The sequence below is a fragment of the Podarcis gaigeae genome (genome assembly GCF_964106915.1).
Source record: "Podarcis gaigeae genome assembly, chromosome: 13".
Classification (NCBI taxonomy): Eukaryota; Metazoa; Chordata; class Lepidosauria; order Squamata; family Lacertidae; genus Podarcis; species Podarcis gaigeae.
Window position 1 is genome coordinate 32,199,200 of NC_139689.1, and position 18,041 is coordinate 32,217,240.

At 43.6% G+C, this 18,041-nt stretch overlaps 1 protein-coding gene across 6 annotated transcripts in view; it reads left to right on the forward strand.

Moving 5' to 3' along the window:
- The first annotated feature begins 326 nt into the window (after positions 1-326).
- The window catches only part of LOC310829783 (signal transducer and activator of transcription 5B), a 66,864-nt gene continuing 49,149 nt past the window's right edge, over positions 327-18,041 (forward strand). For 2 of the 6 annotated variants that reach the window (XM_083708701.1, XM_083708698.1), the window contains exons 1-2: positions 327-526; positions 13,951-13,992. Coding sequence is in view for 1 of the 6 variants with exons in the window: in XM_083708698.1 (XP_083564824.1) it covers positions 510-526; positions 13,951-13,992 (59 nt within the window). In the remaining 5 variants the exon portion in view is untranslated. Of the gene's footprint in view, positions 527-7,091; positions 7,366-13,950; positions 13,993-15,125; positions 15,169-18,041 lie in introns of those variants that run through there. The other 4 variants (XM_083708700.1, XM_083708699.1, XM_083708703.1 and 1 more) reach the window with 4 other exon arrangements.

An 18,041-nucleotide genomic window follows, 5' to 3' on the forward strand; every position in this document is an offset into this window, starting at 1 on the left:
TACAGACACTTCAGGTTACAGACTCTGCTAACCCAGAAATAATACCTCGGGTTAAGAACTTTGCTTCAGGATGAGAACAGAAACCACGCAGCAGCAGCGTGGCGGCAGTGGGAAGCCCCGTTAGCTAAAGTGGTGCTTCAGGTTAAGAACAGTTTCAGGTTAAGAACAGACCTCCAGAACGAATTAAGTTCTTAACCCAAGGTACCACTGTATACGGTTACTGACTCACACTTGCGTGCATTAAAAGGGTTAACCCGAGCCCTGAGGTCATATTACCAGTGGGTGTGGTTGAGCAGTCACCTAGCAGCCTCTGCTCCCTCATTTTTCTCAGGAAGTAGCTACATGGCCAGTGACTCCCAGCTGCAAGAAAAGCCAAGTGAACTGAATCTCTCCAAAAGGGAGATTTTGAAGCCTGCATCTTTGCTAACCCACAGATTGCATTATCCTTTTGCAAGAAAATCAACTACTTGTTTTGGAACCTTTTAACTTCTTGGTTTTACTGCCAATGAATGGAGACTTGTTTGACGTAAGTTCTGGAATGTTGTGAGTAAAATCTTTGCTTATTTGTGGAAAGCTTAAGTGTCTGCTATTGATTCTAGCTGAAGTATTTTTGTTTGGGCTGGTTTTTAAAGGTTGATGAGGTAAATGCAAAATCTAACCCAAGTTTAAGTGTGCTTGGAGCAATCACCATTGTGCCAACTCAGCTACTACTAGAGAGTAAGACTCTCTCCTCCAAACCTCTCTCTCCAACATGGCTCACATCATCCACTTGCAGGGCAGGAGGAGGCTGCAGAACTGGTTTTACTGTTCTGAGAGCTTGGCAGAGTCCCCCCCCCATGTATCTTCAGTGTTTTAGGACCCCTACAGAAGACCTGTTTATTGAGCAGTAGAAATAAATATATCGTCCAGTAGCACCTTAGAGACCAACTAAGTTTGTTCTTAGTATGAGCTTTCATGTGCACGCCCATGAACATTCATCCTGATTTGCTTGTAAGGAGGTTAGATTACATCAGGTCTTTATTGAGCATTATTACTTCTGTTGTGCCCATATATAAGACAATGCATGTTATAAGACAATGAACATTCATCCTGATTTACTCGTGGGGTGTTTATACATCTTCCTGTTGCTAATTTATTGCACACTTTTCAATGACTTTCCCCCCATTTCCAGACTGCAAAAAGTCCATATTTATTGGTTTTGTATGTACAAAGCTCTTTAATCCACTTTAGCTGTGTAAACTGAAAGTTAAAGTATGCACTTGAATCTCTCCTGCAAAATATGGACAGTCTGGAGGCACCAGGAGCTGCTGCATCCCTGTGAGTGTACAAGTACCCAACCTACTGTGAGAGCAAGGAAGCAGAAGAAGCAATCATGCTGGTAAAAGGGCTTCAAGACCAATAGAGCTGGAAAGCAATACAGTAATACCAGGGAGGTGAATGCTCCTGTTTTGTTTTATTAAGCTGGCTGGAAGACGCTGCAGGGGTTCTTCTGTCTGCCTGCTTTCTGCCCTTCTATAATCCCTGCTTAATTATATATCTCTGTTTTCTTTTATTGCATGTTTTTCTCTCCTTTTTCCTTTCCAAATGTTGGTAAATTGGAAGACTTCTCCCTCCCCTGCTTTTTGAGGAAGATGCCATTTGAATGCTGCAAATAGAGACCATTCAGATTGCACAATTGGTTTGAAACTCTTGCACACTGAACCCACTTCTCAAAACAATCAGGCTGTGTACACACTCCTGTTTACTCTTGCACCCAGTGTGCTCCCACTACAGATTTGGAAAGCGGTGTACACATGACATTAGCAACTGTCTGTATCTATCCTGCATCTGTCCTGTTGTTTCTTATGAAGTACTTTGCATTGGTGAATTTCCCTTGCAAACCAGCTTCAATTCAAAATGAGAAAAAGAATGAAGTAGGTGAATTTTATGTCAGCAATATATGCACACAGCTACAGGCTTTTTTTTATATAATAAGGAAAGTGACAGGAACATGCACTAAAAGGTTTGGGGGAAAGCTTGTTCGCCACATCATATAACCTCCCCACAAACAAAGAATAAATAATGCTCATTATGTAGCCAACATTGTTTAATCTCCCTGCAAACGTTGCACAAACAAGTCAGGATGATTCTAAATAGGTCGTCTGCAAGCAATCTGGGTGGAGTGAAACAGAATAGCAGATGGTTGGCTTGGCTTATAATGCATAGGAGGCAAGGATGAGAGGATTCAAAGGGGGCCTATGGGTGAAAGAAGGGGCCAGTGCCAAATGAATAAGGTGTGTGTTAAGAGACAATTTGTACTGGTAACTGAAGTTGGGGTGGTTTGGGCTCAGTTCCTGTATTTGAGCAAGTTGACTGCTTGTGGAGGCAGTTCTGCTTGATAGACCATTAGTGTGGTGGCATATTGGTGATTCGGATGACAGCACCACTACCCATTTTTACCGTATTTTTCTGCATATAAGACAATGCTTTTTGCTAAAAAAAAAAAGAAGGCAAGAATTGAGTGTCGTCTTATACACAGATAGTGAATGCAGAGGGGGATGTGCGATTAATAGCAGCAAGCAGGAGATTGGCAGCGGCGATTGGGTGGGTGATTGGTGGCTGTGGCAAGGCCTGTCTGTGATTGGCTGTGGCTGTGGCAACTGGTGGCGATTGGTGGCTGTGGCAAGTGGGCGGGTGGGTTGTTGGTGGCGGCAAGCAGGCAGACAATTGGCGGCTGTGGCGAGATGTGCGATTGGCAGTGACTGTGGCAAGCGATCAGCAGTGGTGGGCAGGCGGGTGAGCGATTGGTGGAAGCTAAACAACTTAATTTTGGGTTTTTTAAAAAAAGGTCGACTTATACATGGGGGCCTCTTATACACAGAAAAATATGGCATTCACCTGAGTGCTCTTAAAATAGCATCCGCTATTGAAATAAATATTGCCAGAAGTTGAAGAGTGGTGTGATGACTGTTACATGGGTTGCATACACATCATACATTTAGAATGTAAATCCCCCACCCCAAGAGTCCTGGGAACTGTAATTTACCCTCTGACAGAGCTATAGTTCTTAGCACTCTTAATAAACCACAGTTCCCAGGATTCTTTGGGGAAAGTCATATGCTTTGAATGTGCTTCAGGTGTGCAGTGTGTATGAAGTCAAAAAGACTTGCTAGCAGGACACTTTGTTGAATGGGAGGTTGGGGTTCTTTGGTCAACCATCTCCTTCTCAAAGGAGTCATCCAGAAAAACCAGGGTGCCACAATCATTGTAATGACATTTACAATAAAAGTTTGAAGGAGGTTCACAAAGCCTGAGAAACTGGTGTGTGAGAGAAGAAAAGAGAATCTGCTATGTAGATTTGAAAAAAGGGGGGAGTAGAGGAATCTATGGCTGTGTACATATTACTGTTTACCCCAGCTCCACAGTGCTCCCTCTGCTGCTGTTTGAATCTATGCACACATAACATTAGCCACAATCCATATCTATTCTGTATTGTCTCAAGAAATATCATACCCTCCAAGATTTCTCCAATGAAAATAGGGACGTCCCATTCCATAATGATAATTTTACTATTTATACCCCACAACATCTTACTAGGTTGCCCCAGCCACTCTGGGAATCTTCAAACATCTATTTTTTTAAAAAAACACACACAATAAAACATTAAACATTATTTTTAAAAAAGCTTCCCTATACAGGATTGCCTTCAGACGACTCAGGGGTTGGATAACTCCATACCCTCCAACATTTCTCCAATTAAAATAGAGACATCCTAAAAAAAAAAAGTGGGACATTCCAGGATCAAATCAGAAACCTGGGTGGCTTCTCTAAATCAGGGACGTCCCTGGAAAATAGGGACACTTGGAGAGCCTGAAATATTGCTATTTGATCTGTTTCCCCTCAAAGCAGCTTCCATCTAGTTTCAGTCCACATTCACTTTGTGGTTAAAAAGTAAGGTGTGTACATTTGAGATAGCCATGGGTTGCAGGCCTGTGGAAACCAAACAGGTAATGCACCATCTGGGGTGTGTGTGTAGCAACATGCAAATGTGCCTTGAAGCGCAGCAGAGGGCGAAATGACTTTTCTGAGTTCTAAGCCACTAATATGCACATAGCCAATGCTGCATGTGGAAATTGGCCAAGATATGAGGTGACCCAACATGGGATGAATTCTTTTTTACAGATGGGGTGGGGAGAATAACGTGAAATGTTCACTGAAGGAGGGTTTCTGTATTAGGATAATTTGTTTGGGTTCTGGAAGAGTTTGTGTAACAATAGGAACCAGAGATATCCTCATGTTCCTATTCAGATGGATGACATTATCTCATAATCCCTGATCTTGCTGACTGTGGCTGATGTGAGTTGAAGTCCAACAACATCTGGAGGGCCAGAGGTTCCCAACTCCTGTGCTAAAGAGTTGGAGAACGATTAAGTTAGGTGTGGGGGACAGCAGGCATATATAAGGTTGCTCCTTCCTGACTTGTGAAGGGGGAAACCCCGGAGTGTGGCAAAGTGTTCATTCCCAAGCCCCCCTTCCGAAGTAAAGTGGGTTATGGGATGCAGGGGAAAGGATAAGGAAACTGCAAGTTAAGGCTAAAGTATATGTTACAGAAGAGCTTTCACACTTTTTTTTCTAATGGGGGACTGAATTAGACTTTAATGCAGAGCTTTCCAAACTGTGTGTCGTGACACGTTAATGTGTTGGCTGCACTGTGTAGGTTTGTAATGCAAACCCTCCACATGCTTCTCCCAGCGCTGGAAAGGGGTTAGTTTAACCTCCAGTTTGCTAGTAAAACTGAATTAGTGTGTCGTGAAATGATGCATGTCTAAAAAGTGTGTCACCAACATGAAAACTTTGAAAAGTTCTGCCTTAGTGTTAAACCTTTCACCCTTGCACTATTTTCTCTATGAAAATACCTGAAGCACCCACACCTGAAGCACATAGGTTAGTAAAAACATTTTTGCCATTTGTGTGTTTGTTTGTGTGTGTGTGTGTAATGAATCTAGTGAAGAGTGCGCTCCAGTTAGGATGTAGCAGGAAATTTTCATTGCAATTTTCATTGCAAAAATGGTGCAAAGGTAATAGATTAGCCCATATTTGCCATTTCACCAATATTTGCAAAAACTTTATAGAGATGGAGATGTCTTTGTTGTAATTTATGGTTTATGCAGAAGCATAATTTCTAGTTCTGAAGAAAGCCCAAGAAACTTGACACTTGAGAATGAAGATTCTGAATTGACAATCTGCTTCCTTCCTTACCTTTCTTTTCAGAAGCAGAGTCTGTACTACCACCCACACTTTCTATTTGTTTATTGGTTTTGTTTTTATGCTTTTTATTTTTGATAGCTTAATGATATTTTAAATTTTATTTACAATTATAAATTGTAACACATTAGAGTTTTTTTATACTCAGGCAACAACATAAACCAGGAAGAGAATTGGGGGTAGAGCTGTAGGATTTAATGGCAAGTCTGAGGTGTGTGCCCATGTCCCCAGTTTGTTGTTATTAATAATGGTACCATGTGTAATGTTTCAATAGAGGAACTAGGCAGTCCCTGATGACAGGAATTTACAAGCTAAAATTTGCCACAGGGGAGGCAATTCATGGAAACAAGAAAAAATACAAGAAAAATGTGTTCCAGTGTTCATTTACATTAGGATGAGGAATCTGTGGCGCAGTTTGCATGTAATGCTAAGCAGAAACCATGCCTGAGTTTGAACAAGTACGCAGATAATGCAAAAACTGCAGCCAGCTGTTCTGTTGCCACTTTATTAGCCAAAGCCAAGCCATAGTTTGGCTTAACATTACTGTACATCTGAACCTAGGCTTGTGGTTTCTTTCTCCAAGCAAACCATGAGCTGTAGTCAATGCTTGTTCTTGGCTTACTGCTTATGGTTTTAGGGGAGACAAACCACAATCCTGGATTTGAACATGAAACCAAAGCATTGCTTAGCTTTGGGTAGTGCAGCAGTAGCAAGACCAGGAGAAGAGCAAAGTGACAACAGTCTTTGAGCACCTGCATGGCTACTTATTCATGCTCAGCCATGGTTTGTCTTGGCATTATGCACAAACCATTGTTCGATCACAGTTCCCATCATCCTTGACCATTGGCTATGCTGGCTAGGTCTGCTGAGAGCTGGAAACTCGCCCAAGTTATAGGTTCCAGGTGAAGAATAAGGGTCTGTATGTTGTTTCAAAGGCTTCATGGAAAATGTCACTTTTGAGAAAAACTGTACAAGGAGAGGGGGGCAAGGGTATCTTCACTCAAGTGTTTGGGGTAGGAATTCCAGCTTACAGGGAGCAGCGAGGGAGAGAGGAGGGAAAGAGGGCGGAGGAAGAGCCACAACATTTTGCGGCAGTTGCGCTGTTGTGCCTTGCAATGAAAAACCACTTGAGATAATTGCAGAGGGATGGAAGGTGCAATAACTGGCATAGACTCGTGTATCTGAAGAAGTGTGCATGCACACGAAAGCTCATACCAAGAACTGACTTAGTTGGTCTTTAAGGTGCTACTGGAAGGAATTTTTTTGTTTTGACTATGGCAGACCAACACGGCTACCTATCTGTAACTGGCATAGACTCTTGTGTGTCTGTGAGGAGAGCATGGGCGTAGCCAGGATTTTTGTTAAAGGGGGGAGCAAAAAGTTGTTGAGCTTGTTTTGGGAGATCTCCCAAAAGCTTGTTGAGCTTTTTTTTTTGGGGGGGGAGATCATGGATAATACCTCCCTCCTGAAAGAAGGACATTACCGGGGCAGGCTTCTACCTCACCGAATTAATGCTTTTCAATTCATTTTTGAGGATTTAGGGGGAGAGTGGAGGACAGTAAACAAGGGTCGCCTCGCCTCTGGACCAGTAGGCCAAACTGCATGCTCATAGGGGTTGCTCTGGTCTAAGGCGACTTATAGTTGTTGCTTTTGGCGCGCTTTTGAGGGAGCTCAGAGAAGGAGCGCCCCACTTCTGTGGAGAACCGTGTGCATGTGTGACGGTGACACGCGCCTCTGGCGGGAGGGACGAGGCGGCGGCGGCGGAGAGGCGACCCCAGGCTCTTCTTCTGTACATAACGCGGTGGGAGGGGGTGGGGAAGGCTGAGGGGCGTTTCGCCAGGCAGCTCCGCGGCGCCTGCCCCCGCTTTCGGGCGGGAAGGAAGGCGGGTCTGGCGAGGAGCGAGCGAGGGACGGAGCGCAGGAGGCGGGCCCCGCCGAGGCAGGAAGGGCTGTGGCTGGAACTGGGGCTGGCAGGGCTGTGACGGGGCTGGCAGGGCTGTGCGGGGCCGAGCGAAGGCCCGGAGTCGACGCAGGGAAAGAGAGGAAGGAGACGAGGGGACTTTGCGCGCACAGCAGCAGCGAGCCTGGGAAGCCGAGCCGGGCTGGGCCGCGGCGGCCCAGGTAAGGAACTGAGCGAGAGGGGCCGCCGGGGCAGGAAGGAAGCGTGTGCGAAACACACGCGCACGCCGCCCGTTTCACACGTTCACTCCCCCCCTCTTTACGCGGGTGGTGGGGAGAGAGGTGACGTGTGACGGGTGTTTCTTTTTTGGAGTTAAAAGCTCCTGGGAACCGCCGTTTTGTATAGTTCCACACACATATTATGGGTTGTTTAGATTAGGCAGGCTTGCATCGGGAAGTTTTTTTTAATGCTCGGCATTTCGTTGTGCTTTTTATATGTGCTGGAAGCCGCCCAGAGTGGCTGGCGGGGTATGAATAATAAAATTATTATTATTGTTATATTGTGTTTGTGTTTAAGCAGGGACATGCAAAGCGTGTCACGTGTACCCCGTGGAACTGCGAATAAACGCGCGCGCCATGAATCCGTGCCCCCGGCCGTGTTTGTGAGCGCGCTGGATGGCGTCCGTTCAGATGCGCGTGTTGTTGTAATGTGGGATGGCACATGGGTCCAACACCCCAGCCTCTCCTTGTGGGGTAAATACATTTCGGTAAATAAATACTTGCGGCCATGTGACACGTGCCGTTGTTGAAACCCCCACCCCACCCCCTCCTCTCCCCGCGGCAGTGGGTGGGTGTGTTTGTGTTGCGAAGAAGATAAGGACTGCAGGGTATTTTGCTACCAGCGGCTATTAAGAAATGGCACTAAGGGCAAGGATAGTATTAAAAAGTTATGCGTGCATCAGATCCTGCATATATGAGTGGAAGCTTGAGGGGAGAGAGAGAGGTGCAGGGAATGCCTTTCCGTTGCTTCTGCAAGGTAGCTTTCCTGTGTTTCATTGCTATATAAGAGGTGCTAGGAACTTGAACCCGAGTTAAAATTGTACCGCCTGCCCTGCAGGTCCTCCTTCCTTATCCTTTCAGAGCGACAGCAAAGCACTCTGCGTATGCTCAGAAGTACTATCTTGCTCACAACTGCCATGAAAATAGGTTTCCAGGCTAAGCTCCGATTCAAAATAAAATCCTGGGTATATTGGTTTGCTTTTTTATTATTATTTAACCAACCCTATATGGCAACTAGCCTGCCTTTAACACAGGCACTTCACATGGATGACCACGACTACCCAGGGCTGTGTTAGTTTAAGTGGTCTATTTTGCTTTTTTGCTTTCCCTGCTGAGCTGTAAACAGCATGTGCTGGAGGTGGGGGGGAGTGTTTACTTTCTAGCAGAAGAAGCAATAAATCTGCCATGCAGTTTCCCCTCCCTGCCGCTTCCCAAACGTTGCTGCACACAGTTTCAAAGCAATGTCATTGGTGCCTGGGCTATCTGCTGCCATGTATCGCTCCATGTTTGCCACAGGTTGTTGATTCTGATAGCATTGCCTTCTGGAGAAAATGTGGGGGTTGGGGGTCTGAGAGTCAAGGTCCTAATTCAAGAAGCCCAAATTCCCTCTGTAGCAGAGCTGTTTTTTATGGTGGAATGGTTGTCATGGTGCACGTAGACGTTTTCTGTGCCATAATCATGAGATGACTCCACTGGTGAATCAAATGTTTAAACCATGTGCATCATATTGAACCGCTCACAACTTTACTGACAAAACTAGCTGAACAGAATTTTTCTCTGAAATGCATAACTTTCTCAGTGTCCTTACAAAATTTCTTTTTTGTTGAACAACTTCTGTATGTGAGTGTTGAGAGCACTGCACCACATTTTATCCGCTGTAATAATATATATTGAATTTATTTAATTTAGAGCATTTGTACTCTGCAAAAAAGGCTCCCAGAGTGGCTTACATGCGAACAAAACAAGTTTAACAATCAGAAAAACACAAAACATGTAAGAGATTTGCTCAGCCATGTATCTAATATTTATTTACTTAAATACAAAACTCAAAACAAACTTATAAATTACAACACATTGAAATAAATGTCAGTTTAGAAGGACAAATAAAAATAACTTTGCCTGGTGCAGAAAACATAATAATTTTGGGGAGAGAATCCAATCATAAATGAGGCACCACAATTGAAAAGAGTGTCTGTCACTTACCTCAGATGGTGGAGATGCCTGGTGGTGCGAGTCTCCAAAGGTCACCTCAGTACATGGACAGGTTGAACCAGAGACAAGCATTACTTCAGGCACCTAGGTCCCAAAATATTCAAGGATGTAAAACAGTTTTGCATTTGAGCCATAAAGGACCCTGACCATTAGGTCCAGTCGTTACCGACTCTGGGGTTGCGGCGCTCATCTCGCTTTATTGGCCGAGGGAGCCAGCGTACAGCTTTTGGGTCATGTGGCCAGCATGACTAAGCCGCTTCTGGTGAACCAGAGCAGCGCGCAGAAACGCCATTTACCTTCCTGTCGCGAGCGGTACCTATTTATCTACTTGCACTTTGACATGCTTTTGAACTGCTAAGTTGGCAGGAGCTGGGATAAAGCAACGGGAGCTCACCCCGTTGCGGGGATTCGAACCGCCGACCTTCTGATCAGCAAGTCCTAGACCCTGTGGTTTAACCCACAGCGCTAGGCGACCAGAAATTCTATGCAGGTGAGTAAGGGAGCTAGTGGACGAGAGATGAATTTATCCATCCCGCTTTTGATACCCTGCTTGGTTTCTTTGCCAGCTGTGAAAGAAAGGAAGCCCTTTTCTATGAGATCAGTATGGAAATACAGAGGGCTGGTGAAGAAGGGATGGATCATTTTGACCATCTAGCTGTCCATTGCACTGAAGGCTTCATTATTACTATTATTATTATTATTATTAATATGTTAAGAAGCTAGAAGCCTGCTTTTCCATGGAGAATAGGACTTACTGTCTTCCAAGACTACACTGGTTAGCAGTTAGTTTCCATGCTCAATTCTAATTGCTGTTTTTGACCTTTTTACACATCTCAGTACCTCAAGGACTGCCTCTTCTCACATGAACCAACCCAGACCCTGTGTTCAGCATCTGAGTGCCTCCTGGTGACATGAGAAAGGGCCTTTTCAGTTGTGGCTCTTCTAGAATTCTTTCCCCGGGGAGGCTTAGCACCATCACTATCTAGTTTAGATGCCTGGCAAAAAAACTTAAATTGGGTTATTTACAAAACCGAGTTAAGGGAAATCACCAGCACCTTGAATTACACTTGGAACCAGACTGCAGCTAAGGACTGGAATAATATATCCATTTGTAATTAGCAATCTAGTAACTATTCTGAAACAACAGCAGTTTCTGAACAGCTTTTAATGGCAGGCAGTCCCTTGTGCAGTTAATTGCAGTAGCCAATCTATTTAGCAGAGTATAACTAATACAGAACAGCTAAAATAATTGTGCCCGGACTACAAGAACTAATTTATTGGGTTAATTCTGTTGCGTGTGTTTGGCGTTAAAACGGTGATTATGTATTTCTATGGTACTTTTCTGTGAACAAGTTGTATTTAACTTTGCAGCGGCCTCTTGAGACATGTTTAGGCTGTAAGACAGCGGTAGGCAACCTAAGGCCCGCGGACGGTCCGGGAATCATCGTGTTTTTACATTAGTAGAATGTGTGCTTTTATTTAAAATGCATCTCTGGGTTATTTGCGGGGCATAGGAATTAGTTCATTGCCCCCCCCATATAGTCCGGCCCACCACATGGTCTGAGGGACAGTGGACTGGCTCAGGCTGAAAAAGGTTGCTGACCCCTACTGTAAGAAAATAACACTGATGTTCTGTGGATTGGTTCAGCTCTTGATAGATTCGCAGTAAGGAATGGATTTTGCCTCAGGCCAGATTGCATGGTGACCTTGGAAGTTTCCTCTGCTGTATTCGACTTGACTGCCTCTTCTGAATCACCTTCACCTATTAGCTCTCTGTAAGTTACTACTTAGGTGGCGCTGTGGGTTAAACCACAGAGCCTAGGACTTGCCGATCAGAAGGTCGGCGGTTTGAATCCCCGCGATGGGGTGAGCTCCCATTGCTCTGTCCCAGCTCCTGCCAATCTAGCAGTTCAAAAGCATGTCAAAGTGCAAATAGATAAATAGGTACCGCTCCGGCGGGAAGGTAAACGGCGTTTCCGTGCGCTGCTCTGGTTCGCAAGAAGTGGCTTAGCCATGCTGGCCACATGACCCGGAAGCTGTCTGAGGACAAACGCCGGCTCCCTCGGCCAATAAAGCGAGATGAGCGCCGCAACCCAGAGTTGGTCACGACTGGACCTAATGGTCAGGGGGCCCTTTACCTTTAAGCTACTACTGCAGTGTACCTTCACAGAATGTTCCTTCCTACATTGAGATGCAGTGTGATGTCAAGGCTAGAGCAAGTTGGGCTTTGATGTTGAAGCCTAGTTCATGTGTATACTCAGCTGTGAGCCTCCCATCCCAAACAACTGATGGCGCTATATCTGGTTATCTTACTGGGATGACGCACGCTAGCATAGCTGAAATGTGGCAACAATCTCTCAAGCTAACCTACTGGACAGGATTGTTGTAATGATAAGATGAGGTATCACTTGACATCTACCCATGTACACCCCTTTTGAGTTCACTTGAGGGAGGGACAAGATGCAAATATGACTAATCATGTATAGGTTATAGATATGCATAGATAATGTGTGGGTATGATAAAAATAAAAAACTACCAATAGTTTGATGGGTACGCTGTCTACTCTTTGCTGCATCTTGCATGACAAACAAACAGAAGCAGGAGTGGGCGATGACACTGGGGATTTGCTTTTGTCTCTGCAGCTCTTATTGTTTATTGATATAGAACAAAGGATTAATAATAATAACAATAATTTATTATTTATACCCTGCCCATCTGGCTGGGTTTCCCCAGCTACTCTGGGTGGCTTCCAACAGAACACTAAAATACAATAACTTATTAACATTAAAAGCTTCCCTAAACAGGGCTGCCTTCAGATGTCTTCTAAAACTTTGGTAGTTATTTTTCTCTTTGACATCTGGTGGGAGGGTGTTCCACAGGGCGGGTGCCACTACCGAGAAGGCCCTCTGCCTGGTTCCCTGTAACTTGGCTTCTCTTAGCGAGGGAACCGCCAGAAGGCCCTCGGCGCTGGACCTCAGGGTCTGGGCAGAATGATGGAGGTGGAGATGCTCCTTCAGGTATACTGGACCGAGGCTGTTTAGGACTTTAAAGGTCATCACCATACTAGGACAGTCTCTTCCGGGGTGCCTGGAATTCTATCCCTAGTTACAGTCCAATTGCATTTTCATGTAAAGCAGAGCACACATGGATGAATTGTGCTCGCCCCCCCCCCCCAAATATGGGCACTTCCTCCGTTCTGTCATAGTGGCGGGCAGTTTGCTTGGCAGAACAGAGTTTTGCGCAGGAATCCTAAGTGTTCCACTGCACTATACTGACAATTCTTACGGCACATTTCTCTCTAGGGCAGATATCAAGCTCTAAAGTAGAGGGGCTTTTATACCAGCTGGCCGCTGAGTTGATCCCACCTGTTGTTAAATGGGCAGTTTACAGCTTTTGTTGCTAATTCATTATGAAGTGCACTTGATACGGATTTCGCATAGTTGCTTTCGGGTTGAGATTTTGCTGCATGGCAGGCTCAAATTCAACTGATACAGCTTTTGCTATCTCTCTATATATGTGGATAATCAATCTCCCTACCCCCCCCCACCCCATATTGCTAACTTAGCATTTAAAAGAGGGCATCCCTTTGTTTATTTCCCCAGGACAGTGGGGCTGTGGAGCAATTACTCTTTTATCTATTGGGCTGTGTGTTTTGAAATTATGTTGTTCAATACAGTGAAGCAAAGGGCAATAGAAATAGCCCAGTTTACACCATGAGAATACTTGGCTGCCTGTGTGGGATAAGCACTTCCTTCAGATCAGGTATCTAGGATGAATAAACTGTAGTTCTTTACCAGAGTGCAGAATTGTAGGAAAAAAATAGAACTCTAGACACCCTGGACATTTGCCTACTGCCTGCACTGTGTGGTTTGATTTGTTTGCACGAGACGTATGGGGATGTTTGTTCCTCGGGTTCCTTTTTCAGTGCTAACACATGTTCTCGGCTTGAAGCCTTGTAATGGGCTGTTACCTCTACTGCATGGTTGATCTTCTAAATGGCTGGTAGGAGAATAACTTGCTGATGGATGAGCAGATGACTTCCAGTCCCTTCACATTTAATGATTTCACAGTTCTAGCATAGAAATGACGTGGGGCTGATATAGTTTTCATGGCTGCTATTGCTTCATTTATATGCCACTTTTCTTAAAGCAGCACACAGTGTTAGTTATACAGGGCCATCTTTTCATTATGTTAATAGTATGATTTTTGAAGCCCCCCCCCCCCCTAAAGTGATAGGTAGCTATAACTTGGCCTCATGAAGAAGTCTAGCAGGGTTAGCTTGCCCTGACTTTTGCAGAGAGAAAGGGAGCTCACCTTCCAATGGGAAGTATTTACAAGGCCAAACTCCATCTGCCTGCTGCCTGCAGGGGCTCTGGGAAATTTGCCATGCTGTATTTGTGTGTGTGTAGTAATAATCAAGGAGCTATAGGCATGCTTAATAAATCTAGAGCTAAGTTTTATTTAGAGTACACTATGTGCCTACAAGAGTCCACATATTTTTATTTTGTAGTAATTTTGTTTCCTATCTTTTGCAGTGCTCTTCAAGAGCTCCAGTTGAGGGCGAGGAACCAGTGGAGGTGGGTCCTATATAAATCCAAACTTTAATAATCTACCTTTACATAATTTCTGTTGTGCTGCTTCTGCTTCTCCCATTTTTTTTAAAAAAAAACCCTTCCCCTGGTTTTGTTTCATTCTTTATCCAAGATCTATGCAACGCCAAGTGAGAGTAAAGTTTCCCCTAGTGTGGAGCATGACCACATAGAGAAATGCAAGACAAGTGGCAAGCCTTTATAAAGTGTTTGACCAAGCACTTATGAAAACAAAGTAAACTGTAAAACTGCTCTTGCTTATATGCTTGTTGACCATTTCATTGTTGGCCATTCTCTTCCTGCCAACACTGTCCAAGCCCCTCCTATATTTAGGTTGTTCTCTCTTCCTCCTTTTTCTGTGGGCATTGGTCTTCTCCATCTGATCTTCCCTAAAGTTCCTGCTTCTCACCCACTACGTTCTGGAACTTTCCGTCTCAGAAGCTGCACTATTTTCCCTTCCTTGCAGACGCATTCTCATTCTGAGCAGTTAGAATGAGTGAATAGAAACCATCAGCTTACTGAGCAGTGAATGTGGGAAAGTTTGCCCGTTTCTTATGTGCAGCAGCACATACAACTGTGGCTGGCTTTGTCTTATTCTGTGGTTGCTGTTGCTCTGCCCTTAGTTACGGACTAGTTCTGTTCTGTTGCCATGGAGTGGAAGGCCTGCCCTCCATGCATTGCTACCGTGTTTTATCACTATTTATTGGGGAAGTTTAGGGAAATAGGTAGGTTATTTGTTCTTACAGTCTTAAAACTTTATTCACACTGATAATTGTGTTGTTTCAAAGAGGTCAGTAATATTTTTCCACTCTCTTTGGAGTGGTTCTCTCTCTGTCAGGAAAAAAAACAACAAACTTTTTACAAAATTTCTGTCTGTAAAGCCCATTGTTGTGTAGCTTTTAATCCTGTGATTAATTGAGTGTAACATCACACCTTAAAATCAAGATTAATCACGTAGAGATTGTACACATTTCACCCCAGCCCCTTGTCATACAACTCACACAGAACTATGACTTCTGAGATATAACTAAAAAAACCCTCAGATCTGACTATTATGGGGTTAAATTTGGAACCTCTAATTATGGACAGAAGTAAGACTTTTCTTTCCTGGTCCTTTTTAGTTTTTGCCCAGGATATTCCAGCAGTAAACAACCTGCAAATAATGTGAGTAGGAGTACTATTTATGTATTAAAAAGCGTTCTTACACAAAACACATAGAACTAAAAGAGATTATTTAAAGATGTGTCACAGAACTAAACATATTTTAAGTCTCAAGGGCAAATTACACACAGTGATAAAGACATAGTTTGGCATTGCATGAATCTTTTTAAAAACTTATATATAGCAGCTGTAGGAGGTGATATGGCTCCCAACATTTACCAAGTATTACATAGCAGAGAAAGATTGCTCCTTATTTTGCTTAATACCATGAAATGCCATGATAGAAAAACATTGTTTGCTAAATTGTCTGTCCGTAGTGTTCTCTGACATTGTACAAAAACCCAGCAAATGATTTGGGGGTCTTGCAGTCTGGAAACAGGTGCTAGATGTGTTTTGGTCTCTCAAATCAATACATACATACATACATATCTGTTTCATGTGACAGTTTTCTCTGTATGGCTTGTAACATGGAATGGCCATCCTCCATGTATCTCCATTTCTATCCTTCATAACAGTTTCTGCCAATCTCATCAGGTTTGTTGTATTTCCCAAGGAGTTTACGTGAGGAGAGGAAGCTGGTATTCTTGCAAGTGGAGATGCCAGCCAGGGAGGAGAGTCAGAACATAAAGCATAGTGGGGTATTTTATGAGGGATGAATAATAAAAGGAATAGTGCTGCAAAAACCTGGTCTTTGGGTGGGAAGCTTTAGTCTTGGCTTTTAGCTAGAGATCTCTCTGCTCACATACAGCCCCTAAACATATTTACAAAACTTCTCTGTTAAAAAAAAAGTGTGTTCCCCATACTTTTCAGTTAGGGTAGAGCAAACTGAAAATGTCCTTACGTTTTAGAATTAAAACCAGAAATTTGCCCTCCCCACAGAAATATGTGCTTATTTGAACCCTGGTCTTCCACTACACCAAACTGGGGTTGTGTATGATTTTGGAGTCAGCTGTACAAGCTATAAGTCTAGTCCAGGAATAAAGCAGGATGAAGACTTGTGTTTTGAGAAACAGTGTGTGGGATGCAACTTGCATACATTGTCCCTAGCAGTAACAGTGGCTCAGTGGCTTGCCAACCTTTCTACTTTGGTGGAGCTGTTTTTACATCGTCCTCCACTGAGAAACCCTTCTAAAGCTTTTCTACAACACAGTTTGAAAACCAATAGCTTAGTTCAACAATTTCAAAGCTAGGGCCACCCCTTTAACTGCAGCCTTCAACAATGAGACCCCCTTTTTAAAAAGCAACACATGGCTGTTGTTTTGCTTCTTCCTTTAGAGCAGGAGTGGGGAACATGTGGCCCTTTAGATAGTGATGGACTTCAACTTCCATTCTGGCCATGCTTGCTGGGGCTAATGGGAGCTGGAGTCCAACAACATCTAGAAGACCACAGGTTCCCCATATTTGCTTTAGGGTAACCAGATACTGTAGAATGGAGACCAGGACTCCTATCCCTTTAATATTATGCAGAAGAGGGGGCTTTAAGCAGCTTGTAGTTTAGAGATATGAAAAGTTATCAAAACATCTATACAGCTTATACAGGTGCCATTTTCCTTATTTAAATACCCACCCACCCTCAGTTCCTAAAGATAACCCAGATTTGAGAGTGCAGCCAAGAATGTAAATTGGGAAAACAGCACAGAAGAGTTAAATACCCCACAGCTCCACTGCTCTGATGAAATTCTGACACACACCTCTTGAATGTGGTTGCTTTTCAGTAAACATGCAAATGTTGGGAGATCAAGTTGCAGATGCCCTGCGCAGTGTAGCTTTGCCCTCAGATTTAAAGTTTGCAAAGTTGTTTTACATTCTTTGTCACTCTCTCATTCATCTTTATTGAATTTGATTGGAATTTACAAGTGGAACTTGCAGCAAAAGATGACTCAGAAACTTCAACCGATCCAAAATGCAACAGCATGTTTACTGGCTGGCGTTCCATTTAGAACTCGCATAAGCTCTGTGCATTGTTTGCAGTTTCTTTCCTTGACCCAATTCAAGGTACTTACTTTGATATTTAAAGCCATTCTCTAACTTTTGGAACCTTTTCAGAGTTTGGGTTTTTTTGCTCGTGTGTGTGTACGTGGGGGGGGGGTCTTTTCCTTTCCTTTTACATTGACTGTTGATTATATGTTTGTGTTCTAGAGCAGTGTTTCCCAACCTTGGGCCTCCAGCTGTTTTTGGACTACAACTCCCATCATCCCTAGCTAGCAAGACCAGTGGTCAGGGATGATGGGAATTGTAGTTCAAAAACAGCTGGAGGCCCAAGGTTGGGAAACACTGTTCTAGAGTGTCTTAGGTTATTGTTAAGGAAAGACACTTGTGTCTTCCTTAGAACAAATCTTTTGTGTTTGGTACTTAACTGCTTTATTACTGAAAAATTTAATAGAAATCAGGCCATTCACTATGACAGCCCCTAAATTGTGGAATTCTCTTCCCAAAGAGGTGTGCACTTTCTTCACCTTATAGCTGTCATTGGATGTTGAAGTCATACCCTCACTGTATTTTCTTACTTAAATTCTCATATCTCATTTTAAATTGTATCACTGTATTGTTTTAACCTGCCCTGGGACCTTGTGGTGAAAAGCGGGTTAGAAATCCTGTTTACAGTTACTATTATTTTTTCCATTTATATCCTGCCCTTCCTCCAGAAGTCCAGGGCGGCAACAGAAAATGCAGCGTGGTGTACTATCACCGAGGATTCCTGCCATTTCATTCTCCCTGCTCCCAAGCAGCCAGTCAGCATTTCATGCCAATTGTCAAGTTTTGGTTTTATCCTACCTAAAAATATTTTGTATCTCTGCAAACCTTGGGGTTTTTAACAAACTTGCATGGGATGTACCATAAGCAAATGATACACAGTCTGAACTTTGGAAATGGAA